Consider the following 13,122-nt stretch of genomic DNA (forward strand, 5'->3'; position numbering starts at 1 on the left):
AAAAGTATGTAGCAGAAAGTTACATTTGAATGCCCTGAAAATGGGTTGTTGGAAGTCACTTGTTTGTAAATTCATACTGGTTCTGATAGTTTCAATCATTGATCGTTTTCCTTGACACCATGGCACTTATCATGCCCAGCCTTCCCAGGGTACAGAGCAAGAGAAAATGGATTATGCTCTCAACAATAAAAGGAGAGTCATTCGACTGGTTCTGCAGTGGGCTGCTTTATATGGGGATTTGCTACAAGAGGATGAAGCAGCAATGGCCTTTTTGGAGGTAGGAGATGCACTGGAAATATCTACCTAGCAAGATAAGTTGAAAGCCTGTTCAGAATCTGTTGAACTCTGTTACAAAGTAAAGAGAAGTGGATCACTTCAGAGTGCAAACTCATAACTATGTTTAATTGGTTTTAGCTGCAGACAGTATGCACAGAATGGCACTGTTTGAGCCATTGTCAGGCTCTGGATCTCTGAAATTATCTACTGGAGTTCCACATCCTATTAAAAGTTCTGCATGGGTTGACTGTTGAATAAGACTACATTAAGTTGTGGGTTTTTTTGGTGGGCATTATCTAAGAACATTTACTAGCTATGGTGAACTTTGTTTAATGTTCAGATTCTTCTACAGAGATTTATTTTGAATAAAGCCAAACAGATCTGGAACATGAAGGCAGATCTATTGGATGCCACCATGAGGATGGTAGCTTAATGAGCACAGAGAAGCGATTAATCAGCAACAGTGTTCAAGAAAGGGAGAAGTATAATGTGGCTGGAGATGAGTCTTCCCAAATATGGATCTGAATCAAAATAATTCTCTGAATAAAGATATTGAAAGCAAGATCAATGGCAGGAAGATAGTAAAGGGAAGACAAGGTCACAGAGGCCAACTATGGAAAAGATTTTAAGTAGAGAAAGGTTTCAGGTGCTCTGTATCATGGAGAATGTGTGTGGTACAGTGGTTCCAAGTTTCATCTAAGTAGAGATCACTGAGCACCTCAGAAAAAAGTGGAGTACGAAGTATAGAAGCCAGAATGGAAAAACCCAGGATAGTGCTGGAAGAGAGGAATTCAGAGCTGTGACTGAAAATAGTGCATGCACAGAAGCTGAAGATTAGATGGGAGATAGGCTTACACTAGTAAGCATTGGCAAGATTGTTGGGTGATTTTATGTTTTGGTTTTTAACAAAAAGGAAATAAATTGCTTTCACTATCAATAATAGTGACAAGGGAAGAAACACAGAAAAGTAACAAAACACCAGTTGTTGTGCCACGTTAATTGTGAGTCCTCTTGCTCTTCTCCTTGATCATCTGAAAATGCAGTATTTGCACAAGCAGTCAGTGGTTGCACAGTAATACAAGTAAACGCTTATGTCTTCCACCTCTCATCAGGCTTCCCTTCTGCATGTATAGCTCTTGCTTTAAATCAGCTGGAGATAAACAAGTAGAAGTAATAGAGGGTTGGGCCCAGCATGTGTTCATCTATGTAGATTAGCATTCTTTATAATCATTAAACTATCAGATGTCATCTCATAATCCTCTATCCTTAGTACTGCTCATTTACCCCTATAGTTATTTAAAGAGTATTCTATGTCATTTACAGGAATTTTATGTATCTGTGTCAGATGATACTAGGATGATTGCAGCACTAAAGGAGCAACTTCCAGAGCTAGAGAAAATTGTAAAGCAAGTGTAAGCAAAAATTATGCTTCCTTCCTTCTTGTTCTTTGCTCTTTATCCCAGTAAATAGATGAAGAAACTTATTTCTTATGTCTTTCAAAAGTGTGTTTTGTGAATGGCACTCAGTCACTGCAGACTGAATGTTTTCATGCAGACTTGTTTTGATGAATGCCCGTGACCCTGTCTTTCCATGTAATTCTTGCATACACCAAACTACCTCATAAAAGGGTTCACAGAAGGAACAGGAAATCATGTATACACCATTGAAAGTAAACTGTGTGCATGCATGAACTCTGCATAGTATTTTCTGTGCCTGTGTTGGTGTATAGTTTACCTGTAGTATCATCTAATCTTCTTTTTCTATATACAAACATGAAGGTGTTGATACCGTGGTTTGACAGGTGCCCTGTGTTCTTTAGGTGGCTTTGTGCACAAAATCTTTTAGGTGATATCTGATGATATATTCTGTGTTTTCAATTTTATAGAGCTGAAGAGCCTAAAGCACCACAAAAGAAGGTAAGACAACTTATTTATATATTTTCTGAACAAAAGCTTTAGGATGGCAAACTTGTAAGCATCTTCTCTTTAGTAATTTGGGATTTATTAAAGCAAGACATTCAGAAATAACTTTTAACTTTGTGTCAAATTCTTATTGCTACCCTTTATCCTGACAATGATCATTTTAAAGTTCGGATCCACCCTGTAATGTTTATTCTTGTCATAATGTGAATCCCGGTGATTAATTTTCAGCACAAAGTTCTTCTGCAGCTGTTTAATACAAGTGATGATAGAGCACAGAAACGCCAACCTATCAGGGGCAGTGATGAAGGTGAGTTCCTTCTCTGAAGAGTTTTCTTGAGCCACCGGTATCTGCAGTAAAGTTGTCTCTCTGAAAGCAAAGGATCTGAAAATAAACAGGAGTACCAACAGTTTGGAAGCCTGGCCTGAAGCAAACTTTGCATTTTCTGAACCAGCGTTCTCCATCATTGCCTTGAAGTACTCCTGATCTTTTCTCATCTGTGTACTATAAAGCACTGTGCTTCCCCAGAGGAAAAGTGTAGCAACCTTTAAAACAGGGAATGGACAAAACAGGCAAGAACCAGTAGAGACAGTGTCCGTGCAGGTAGAGTCAGTGCAATAAATATCTGGTGCTGGAGGTCATGTTTGAGTCCCTTTCTCTTCTGTTGTTAATATGTTCAGCTGTTTCACCAGAAATGCTCCTTAGTGAGATGTGAGTGGAGCAGATAATCATGCCCTGGAGCTCTGCCGTGTGGCACACAGCCTAGAAAACAGAATCTAATCTTTTGCCCCATTGGTATTGTTTGACTCTGTGGAGAGATCAAGATAAATTTTACAACAGTGTGTTAGACTTTTCAGTTGTTCTGGCTTTTCGTGCTGTCATTCACTTCAGGAAGGAAAAGGCGCTTCCATATAACAACATCCTCAGATCTGTAAACGAAAAGTATGTTATTTAAAACTATTATATCTGAGGATTTCTTTGCAACTGCCTGGTCCCTCGATGGTTCTGGTACATCTTCATCACAAAAAATACCTTCTGCTTCAGAACATTTGAACTTAAGGGATAGCTCATGCTATTGCACAATGGTAATAAGAAGGGAACAAAATGCAAAATCACTTATCAGAAAAAGCCAGTGGCATTTCAAAAGCGGGAGGTAACTGTATGTGAACAGCAGAAATCCTGCCATGCATCCAGTTCCTGTTGTTCATCCCAGAGTTTCTTTTGGGTCTACAAAAAGCAGAACAGTTGCTACAGCCCCGACTTCTCCTGTCTGTATGGCAGAAATTAACTGCTGCTTTCATATGACTGTACTGTTCTCATTGGTAGTGCTGGCAGCAAACAGCCTTGAAAGCATGTAGACAGCCATAACCCCTGAGACAACTCAGCTGAGGGAGTATTTTGCTGACTTCCTCTGTCTTAAATTCATGTCACTGCATTCTGCCTTGCTTTTTTTCAGCCTTAAGTTCTATTGTATTGATTCCTAGGCAGCCAGAGCTCAAGTACAAGCATGTGAGCCAATGTGTACCTTCAAGTTTTAGGGAATTTTTCTTCATTGTCCACAGTATTCCTAAGTCAGCAATTACTTAGTGGTCTGTGAAAAAATGACTGCAGTGCAGTTTTAGTTCTGATTGTGACCTGAACTTTATTTTCAAACCTATTTTGTGAAATGAAACGTATTTTCCTGCAATTAAGAGTTTGCAGCCAGTTTTTCTGACTTATGAAAGCAGTTGATTTTTTTTTTTTATTATTTTTTTTTTAATATAATCTCTGGGATGTAATAAAGTACTGAATGAAACTGGCATCCATAAATAGCACAGCAGTACTAAAATGGTAGTACTTACTGTTTTGCTAAAAGCTCTGGGAAGTCAGGGGTTTCGAGGCTAGAAATTGTAGAATGTTTGAAGAATGTGGAATTATCAAAACAGTAATGATTTATTTTTGCGTTTGTTCTTTCATTTGTGAGCAGTGGTTACTGAAGTGAAAGTAGTTTGCACAATAACATCTCTGTGATTGTTACATGTGGCATACATAGCGAAATGTTTTTTCTCTAGTTCTTTTTAAGGTGTACTGCATAGACCAAACCTACACCACTATCCGTGTGCCGGTGTCTTCATCTGTGAAGGAAGTGATCAGCGCAGTAGCAGATAAGCTGGGTTCTGGAGAAGGCCTTATCATAGTAAAGATGAGCTCAGGGGGAGGTACTGTATTTCCATTATGTTAGATATTTCTCATAGTGAAAGAGAAGGTCAGGAGGGATTGAAAAGCAGAACTAATTCAGTCATGGCTTTATTACCATATGCATGTTCAGCTAGTGCAAGCTATGTCAGAGGCAAGTCCTTTCCGCACTGCAGGCACAGACTGGAGCTCACATGGCATACAGGGAAAATGAGCAGCTTGTGTATCTGTGTGTTACAGGGTACAGCTACCCCAAGTTCCTTTCCATGTAGGACTTTCAGTTTTTTTAACAGCAGAAATATGAAGTAAACATGGATAATATCAGTTTAGATGTAAGAATCAGAAACAGCAAAAAATGCTGCAGTACTGACATTCCCATATTAATCCCATTGAGCATCTTGGTGCCAGGCCTGCTGACCTGGTGTTGGCAAAGGTTCAGGAGTCAGCCCCCTACTGTATGCTGTAGAAATGGGAGAGTGACCTCAGGGTGGATCCTGGTGGAACATTAGTCTTACTGAAGTGCTCTGGTTGAGTGTGATTGTGAGGACACACAGCGCTAATGAGAGCTGTTTCAGAAGGCGTTTTTGCAGACAGTGATGCCTGCCAAAAACATTCACTTCCTGAGGACTGACACCAGGCAGCTCTTGTTTTTGCAGTTGCAGCAATTTTTTATTGTCAGATTTGCTGACAGCCAAATCTCTCTGACAGAGATTTTTGTAAGTTACCTCATTGTCTTTTCTTTACCTGCAATGTGATGTTCTTTTAGAACTGCTGTAATGAGATTTGAATACAGTTACATTTCATCACCTTCTTATGCAGTTATCTTCCAAGGAAATTTCTAGCTAGAACAGCTCTCCACATGCTTAAAGCTTGGAGAAGAATGAAGACGTAATGATGGCTAGATCTTCGCAAGTAGTTTCTAGAGATGGCAGTGCAGGCTTCTTAAACTGTCCGTGCTGATGGGGGCTTAGATTTCAGTTCTCAGTGCCAGTTCTGAATGAGACTGGCTTGGGCTGAGCTTGTTGTGTTTCTGCAACAAAGGGGATTTTATTGCCATCAATTTTTGTCCTGAACATCAATTGATTGTGTAAAATTTGTTCCCAGAATGCTGATTTGTGTACCTATTGAGTCAGTCCTGCTGTCAATACTACAAATATTTAATGAAGTCTTCTGTTTCATGTTTACAGAAAAAGTCGTGCTCAAGCCTCATGATGTTTCAGTGTTTACAACTCTCAGTGTTAATGGACGGCTCTTCGCTTGCCCACGTGACCAGTTTGATTCACTGGTATGTGTTTATGCAGTGCTCTAAAAGTTCAGCTGCTCAGTTAATTGAATGCTTTGTATTTTTTTGTATTATCAGTGCTTTAGGTAGAAACTATTGGAAATACACAAAATGAAGGGCTTGTAATAGTTCCTTGGGACAAGCCCTGAAATGAAAATGGAGTCATGTCACCATTTCCTAAACTAGAGCAGAAATCCACTTGATCCACCTGACAGAACTTGATTCCAATATTATCTGTGTCATGCTGAGCATGTAGGAAGAGCTAAATATTATCACAAAGAGAAACAGTAATTCCTGATAACAGAATTACCTCTTCTTGGCCATACGTATATATTACAGAAGACAGATGTAGGCAATTGCAGCGTTATGAAGATTTGGTTCTGATAGTGAATTCCTTAAAATCTTTTCTTTCTGAGCCCTAGTAAATGCTATGTCGAGATCTCAGACTCTAACCAGAATCACAGAACATATTCCTCCTAGAAGGTTGTTTTTTTTTTTCTTAAGTAAAATTGCTTGTAAGTACTTACAGTTTATACAGTTATTCTAACAGTCTCCATGGGGTCTGCTTTTATAGGGTTTGATTTGACTGTACTTTTTGTTCCTTTTATTTCATTAAAAACAAATGTCATTGCCAAGTCATGTCAGCATGAACTCTGTTACTCCTACCCTTGTTTCAGCCTCCTGTATGCTTTTAACAAGCCACTTACTATGTATGCCTGATTTCTTTTATAGTTATGGTAAAATCTGTGCTTTGCTGCTGCGTTCAACTTAGTAACCAGGGAATGAACATACAGCATACTGTAGTTCCATGCAGGGATATGTCTTATTCAGTTTATTAAACTCTGGTGCTCCCTTAAGGTTAATTAATCCACCTAAATAGATGTCAGTATGAGGCATGCTACTCTAAAGTGAGGTTGCTTTAGTACAGTGTTGAGTTGTATGGCTTTGCACGTCTGTGTGGACATACCTTTGGCAGCAAATTGTCATGGCTTTCTGTGCCTTTTCTCCTCTGCTGCCTACCTACCTTGAATCAAAGCTTCAATAGGTACATCAACTGAAAAAGGAAAATCCAGATGAGTGTACCCCTATAGTGTGCACTACAGGCATGCTAGTAACAATGAACTAGTAGAAGGCTGAGGTACCAAATAGCTTTTTTTGTTGTTGTTTCAGTCTTCAGTAGTGGCTGCTCTAAACACAGCCCTTGAGAAGGTTGCTCAGAAGGTGAGAACTGGAGGAGTGATGCCCCTCCTGCTGTAAGCAAAGACCAGGTGGATGACCACCTGAGGAACCTGAATATCCCTTATTCTATGAGTCTGGATGAAGTGCATCCCAGAGTCCTGGGGGAACTGGCTGAAATAGTCATGGAGGTCAGGTGAAGTCCCTGGTCACTGGAAAAAAGGCAGTGTTACACCCATTTTTAAGAAAGGTAGAAAAGATGTCCAGTGAACTACCAACCTGTTAGCCCTTACCTCAGTGCTGGGGAAGATCATGGAGTAGATCCTCCAGGAATCTAAGGAACGTGGAAGAGAGGGAGACGGTAACCATCATGGTTTCACCAAGAGCAGGTCCTGCCTGAACAACCCTGTCACTTTTTATGATGGTATAGCTGTGTCAGTGGACAGGGGAAGAACCACTGGTGTCATCTATCTGGACTTCATTAAGACCTTTGACACAGCCTCCCATAATATCCTTCTCTCCAAACTGGAACGATATGGATTTGATGGATGGACTGTTCAAGGATGAAGAATTGGTTGTGACATGGTACCCAGAGAGTGATAGTCAATGGCTCAGTGTCCAGATGGAGACTGGTGACAAGTGGTGTTCCTCAGGGGTTAGTACTGGGACCAGTGCTCTTTAACTTCTTCATCAGTGACATCAACAGTGGGATTGAGTGCACCTTCAGTAAGTCTGTGGATGACACCAAGCTGTGGAGTGCAGTCAACACACCAGAGGGATGGCGTGCCATTCAGATAGACTTAGATGGACTTGAGCAGAGAGAGCCCAGGGGAACCTCTTGAGATTCAACAAATCCAAGTGCAGGGTCTTGCACCTGGGTGGTGGCAACCCTGACTGTCGGTACAAACTGGAGAGTATAAGGACAGAAAACAGCCCTGCCAAAAAGGACCTGGGGGTTCTGGTGGATGGTAAGCTGGGCGTGAGCCAGCAATATGCCCTTGCAGCCTAGAAGGACAATTGTATCTCAAGCTGCATCAAAAGAATGGTGGCCAGCAGGGCAAGGGAGGTGATTCTGACCCTCTGCTCTGTTCTGGTGAGACCTCACCTGTGTTACTGTGTCCAGATGTGGAGTCCTCAGTACAGGAGAGACACAGAACTGTTAGAACAGGTCCAGAGGAGGGACACAAAAATGATCCCAGGGATGGAACACCTCTCCTATGAGGACAGTCTGAGAGCTGGGACTGTTCAGCCTGGAGAAGTCTCTGGGGAGATCTGAGAGCAGCTTTTCAGTATCTAAAGGGAAGTTGTAAGAAAGAAGGAAACACTCTCTAGCAGGGTCTGTTGTGATAGGACAAGGGAAAGTGGATTCGAACTAACAGAGGGGATATTTAGTTTGGACATAAAGAAGTTTTTTCAGGAAGGGTGGTGAGGCACTGACACAGGTTGCCTGGAGAGGCAGTGGATGCCCTGGCCTTGGAGACGTTGTAGGTGTAGGTGTCCCTGCAGGGGAGTTAGCTGGACCAGACTGCCTTTAAAGGTCTCTTCTAACTCAAACAGTTCTAAGTGCTCCAACTGCTACAAATAAGTTCTGAGCAGCTACAGAGCTGCAGTGTTCTAGTTTTTTTCCGGTTGGATGGGCTTCAATAGGAATTAGGGGTGAGCACTCAGCACCTCGTAAGAGGCTCTCAGCGCTTCAAAAATCTTACGGCCTTCCTCCCTTCCAATTCAGTCCTTTCACATTCCAGTTTCTTGCTGCTGCCCATGTGGGTACATTTATTCATATTGCATTTGACAATTCCCATGTGAATATTGTTCTGGGTCAGACAAATTTGCAAGTATGCAGTGGGTTTACAGCTAAGTGCTTCTTTCCTAGCTTTGGAAAATATGTGTTTGTTATGGTAACAGCTATGTTGTGTTTGTCTCCAAATAGGGGAAAAAAGCCCTAAGTCTTTTTCCTCAAATTTCCACACAATAGAACTTTGTACAGGTAATAGAATATTCTTTTATAAAAGATGGTTGATTTAATAAGCTCAATTTTAGTGTTACATTATGTAAATATGGGCTGTTAATCTTCCAGACTCTATTCAGTTGCTACTCAGAAAGGAGCCTGTTGACAATTCCCTGATCTGCAGTTAACAAAGACTTTATTAGATAATGAGAAACTTATGAGTGAACTCTACTGCCCTCTCCTGGAAACAAAACAATTAAAGTGGGAGTTTGCAAGAAGCATTACTGATGTTTTCCTGAAGGATATTTCAGAATGTGTTTGAACTTGCAAGAGGATTGTTTGTTAGTGTTTAGCCAGGGCTGGCTCAAATGTGTTGACCTCAATATATACTGCAGGTTAATTCAAAAGTGCCTTGCTTTCAAGCCATGTTTTAAATCTCTTCAGTGTAAGATCTACTTAAGGGCAATACAGTAGATCACATTTCTTTTATTGGATGGCATGGAATTGTCTTTCAGAAATACTTCATATTTGAATGATATAAAGAATTCTTTCTTATAAGACTGTGTGCATATCATTTTCATTAGCATCATGAGGAGTTTTGCAGTCACAAATGGTTAATAGTGCATCACAGTACTGACAAAGAGAAAGTATGAGGCGTGTTTTATAAATGAGCAGAAGATCACTGCAGTCACTGCAGATTTCTGAAATATGGTGGGTGTAATGATTCTCGTTGTTAGAGTCAGTAATTTACAAAAGTATCTGGCTTGTGCTTTATGATGCAGTTGTTTGTGCATGTGAAAGCGGAAATTGGTAACAAAAGCTTTGTGGACAGACCTAGGCTCATAAACAAATAAGCATACTCAAGGAACACAACACACATTATTTCTGGCTTCAGATATTAGAACAATGCTAAGAATAACGTACTGACAGCAGTCTTTCCTATTTCTTTATGGTACCTCTGAAGAGGTTGTAGAATTTCCCTCAGCATCCTCTGCATAGTGGATACTGATATTTGCATAGGACTTCTCTTTTCCTAATGCCAGCCTGTGGGAAACAGCAAATTTCAGCTTTGCTATTAGAAGCAGATACAGGGAAATGGTCACTCTGGAAAAACAAACAAACAAAATCATTCTGGAAGAAAAGCTCCAATTGTGTAATTTAGCAGTTCTAAAATATTTTTTTCCATTTGTAGGCACCGTTACCAGAACAAGAGGGACCATCAGCTGGTACAGTTGGAACGTTTGAACTGATGAGCTCCAAAGACCTGGCACATCAGATGACAATTTATGACTGGGAGCTCTTCAACTGTGTGCATGAGGTAGAAAGATCCACCTATTCAGCAGATTAGAATCTGTTAGGAAATGTTTAGTTGGTGTTTTGCATAGTAGGTATATTCAGTACTTGCAAATCTCTGCTCTTGATTTTCAAAATACTGCAGTAAGGCTGCCTACAGGTTTTGAAAGCACAAGGCATTCTTTCTCTGATTTTATCTTTGCATCTTGTCTGTAAAAGCTGTTACAAACATGTGCTGTTTACATGCTGATACATTTTATTCAAGATATTAAGCTATTTATGCATAATCTATCGTTACACTTTTAGTCTGCCTCAGCTATTGACGGTTGGATTTGCAACCACAGTTCTTGTCATCCATACAACAATAAGTGTAAACAGCAGAGCAAGTTTCAGGGTTGTGTGGGAAGTAGACACTTAGCTGGTTATTGTTCTTCTCTTCTTTCTGCTGTCCAGAGTATAAAATCTCTAGGAAATAAATAAATAAATAAATAAAAATGAAAACTAATCCCAAACATTTTTCTTCTTCCTAGCTGGAACTGATCTATCACACTTTTGGAAGGCACAATTTTAAAAAGACCACAGCAAATCTGGATTTATTTTTAAGAAGATTTAATGAAATTCAGTTCTGGGTGGTCACTGAGATTTGTCTTTGCTCTCAACTCAGCAAGCGTGTGCAGATATTGAAGAAATATATTAAGATAGCTGCCCAGTAAGTATACAATCATCTATGAGCTGGAAATGGGGCTGAATATAGCAAATTTGTTGTTGCTGTCCTTTTGTTTGTTTGTTTGTTTTTGTTTCTTTGAAGCCACACATTTAGAGGTTACAATGTTTTTTACTCAGTGATTCTGTCCATTCCCTTACAGTGCAATACAGAAGCTTGTTAATACATACTTCTGTCTTATTCTTCATTGATCCTTGACTGTTGAAAATCTCTGGACTTTTAGGGCTATATTTTTTCATTGAGTTTGTGAGTAAATATGTACTCAGCTCCCTCAGAGACTGTCATTTACCCTTACACACATTAGAAAAACTAGCATGTGAATTAACAAATTTTAACAAAAGATGTGGTATTGAGATGATGAGGATTGTGTTTCCTTCAGTCTGCTTGTGGCAAATTCCTAATACTTTTGTTTAAAAGTGCAACAACATGAACATCCTCTATCTCTTAGCACCTGCTGAGTTTGAGGTTGGATAGCAGGCAGTTATTGCTCTCTTCTTTCATTCATATAAGAACTGAAACTCCTCAGAGCCTTGGTGTTAAAGAGTTAGGCCTCAGCTCCTTGACATCCATGGAAGCCAGGAATGAGGATTTGAGGGGTGGATGCTTTGGAGAGAGCAGGACATGTCCCTGCCCTGCATAGCTGCAGATGGTGATCACTTCTTCCTTCCTTTCCATTCTGCATTATGTTTATTATGCTTTTCACCTGTCACTCCTTGTCTGAACTAGCAGTTCGCTGAGGCATGCAGTGAAGAGCTGCCATTCTTAGTGTCTGTCTCAGACTTTGGGTGTTGTGATTAGAGACTTTACGCAGTGTTGAAGAACAAAGCAGTCCTTATTTGCTGCTAAACCATGAATTTTAACATATGTTGCACTCCTTGGTGAAGTTATGTGAAGAAATTACTAGCACAGCTGTGATGTCTCTGTCCTCCCAGTTCGTGATTCCACACGGCTTAAATCAGCATTCACATCAAAACTATTCCTCAGCATTCTGCTCTGCTGTGGCCTGGGCCCTGCTCCCAAGTGCTGCTTCCTTCTTGGGAGCTGCTTTGGTCCCTCTGGCTGCTCGGGGTTCCATCAGGCTGAAGATTTTCAAAATCTGGTAGTGCACATGCAGGATCGCGTTTCTGTGCAGAGCAGTGAACAGCATTCACCTCTTCCACTTCTAAAAATAAGCGTGCTGCATATTCCATGATCTCACGGCCGGGAGAGGGCAGTGGAAGCCGCGCACAGCACAGGGAGCTGGGGCCTTTGCTGAGCTCAGAGGCGTGTAGCAGGGAAATGTTGAAATATGGGAAACTGAGATACAATAGTCATTTCCATAAACACTTGAAATCAAGTACCTGAAAAATACAGCTAAATATCTCCTTAATTAGCTGCCCTAGCCAGTGGTTTCCTCAGCTTCATGAGTTTAGCCCTATGCTATTTACAACAGCTTGACAACCTCCTGTTTACTTCCATGTTTCTGGTATCACTACAATGCTAAAAATAAATAGCTAAAAGTGGCATGTTCTGCCGAGCCCTCTTTGTCTCCTGGGTGCAGAGGAAGCCAAAGCACAAGATCTGCCGAAGCACAGACAGAGCAGGCAGGTCTGATTGCAGGGCAAGAAAGGCACTGGGAATTTCTGCCAGGCTCCTGCCCCTGGTTCGGGGCTGCTGTACTAACAAGTGCTGTAGCACTCCTAAAACAAACACTGCATCCGAGTCTGAGGGGAGAGAAACCCAAGGAATTGAATCAGCAGCTGGGGGCCCAGGCCTCCAGGCAAGATCTGTAAGGAAGTTCTGCTTGTGAAGACCCTTGAGACCCTTACCCTACCTGGAACTATGAGGCTCATTAGAAAAGTGCTTAGTGCAGCTTAGTGCTGCTCAATTCATATCATGTGGCTGGTGGTGACCAGATACCTTGCATGTACCAGTTTTCATAGATAGCAGTTGTTGAGAGCCTGGTTTCAATTCTGTGACAGGGGGCCCAGATATCATTGCAGGAGGAACACAGCTCTGTATCTGCCCGCAGCACACCCTGTGCTGTGTGCTGCCTGGTGCTGAGCCTTGACTCTCAGTGCTGTGCACATGTGCTGTCAGTTCCAGAAGGTGTTGTTGCCTTTGTATCTGCTGAGAAAGGATGTGGAGGTTACCAGGTTCATCTCTTTCCTCCAGCCATTGTACAATCAAACTTTGAAACAATGAGAAGCAAACCATATTTCCTGTAGTGAGTTCTTTCCACAGTAATTGCATTTGTAAGGCCTACTAGGAAGTACTTGCACAAAGTTTTATGGATAGCCACAGACACTGTATGCATTTCCTCTTTGCAAATACATCCTCAGGCTATTT

The 13,122-nt window shown here is 41.0% G+C and overlaps 1 protein-coding gene across 8 annotated transcripts in view; it reads left to right on the forward strand.

The window, feature by feature from the left end:
- Positions 1 to 13,122, forward strand: part of RAPGEF4 (Rap guanine nucleotide exchange factor 4) — a 141,340-nt gene that overhangs the window by 111,866 nt on the left and 16,352 nt on the right. For all 8 annotated transcript variants that reach the window (XM_072341226.1, XM_072341227.1, XM_072341232.1 and 5 more), the window contains 8 exons: positions 127 to 277; positions 1,600 to 1,688; positions 2,162 to 2,192; positions 2,427 to 2,505; positions 4,248 to 4,394; positions 5,559 to 5,656; positions 9,970 to 10,095; positions 10,601 to 10,779. In XM_072341226.1, coding sequence (XP_072197327.1) covers positions 127 to 277; positions 1,600 to 1,688; positions 2,162 to 2,192; positions 2,427 to 2,505; positions 4,248 to 4,394; positions 5,559 to 5,656; positions 9,970 to 10,095; positions 10,601 to 10,779 — 900 coding nt within the window. The remainder of the gene's footprint in view (positions 1 to 126; positions 278 to 1,599; positions 1,689 to 2,161; positions 2,193 to 2,426; positions 2,506 to 4,247; positions 4,395 to 5,558; positions 5,657 to 9,969; positions 10,096 to 10,600; positions 10,780 to 13,122) is intronic.

Source organism: Excalfactoria chinensis, chromosome 7, assembly GCF_039878825.1.
Source record: "Excalfactoria chinensis isolate bCotChi1 chromosome 7, bCotChi1.hap2, whole genome shotgun sequence".
Classification (NCBI taxonomy): domain Eukaryota; kingdom Metazoa; phylum Chordata; class Aves; order Galliformes; family Phasianidae; genus Excalfactoria; species Excalfactoria chinensis.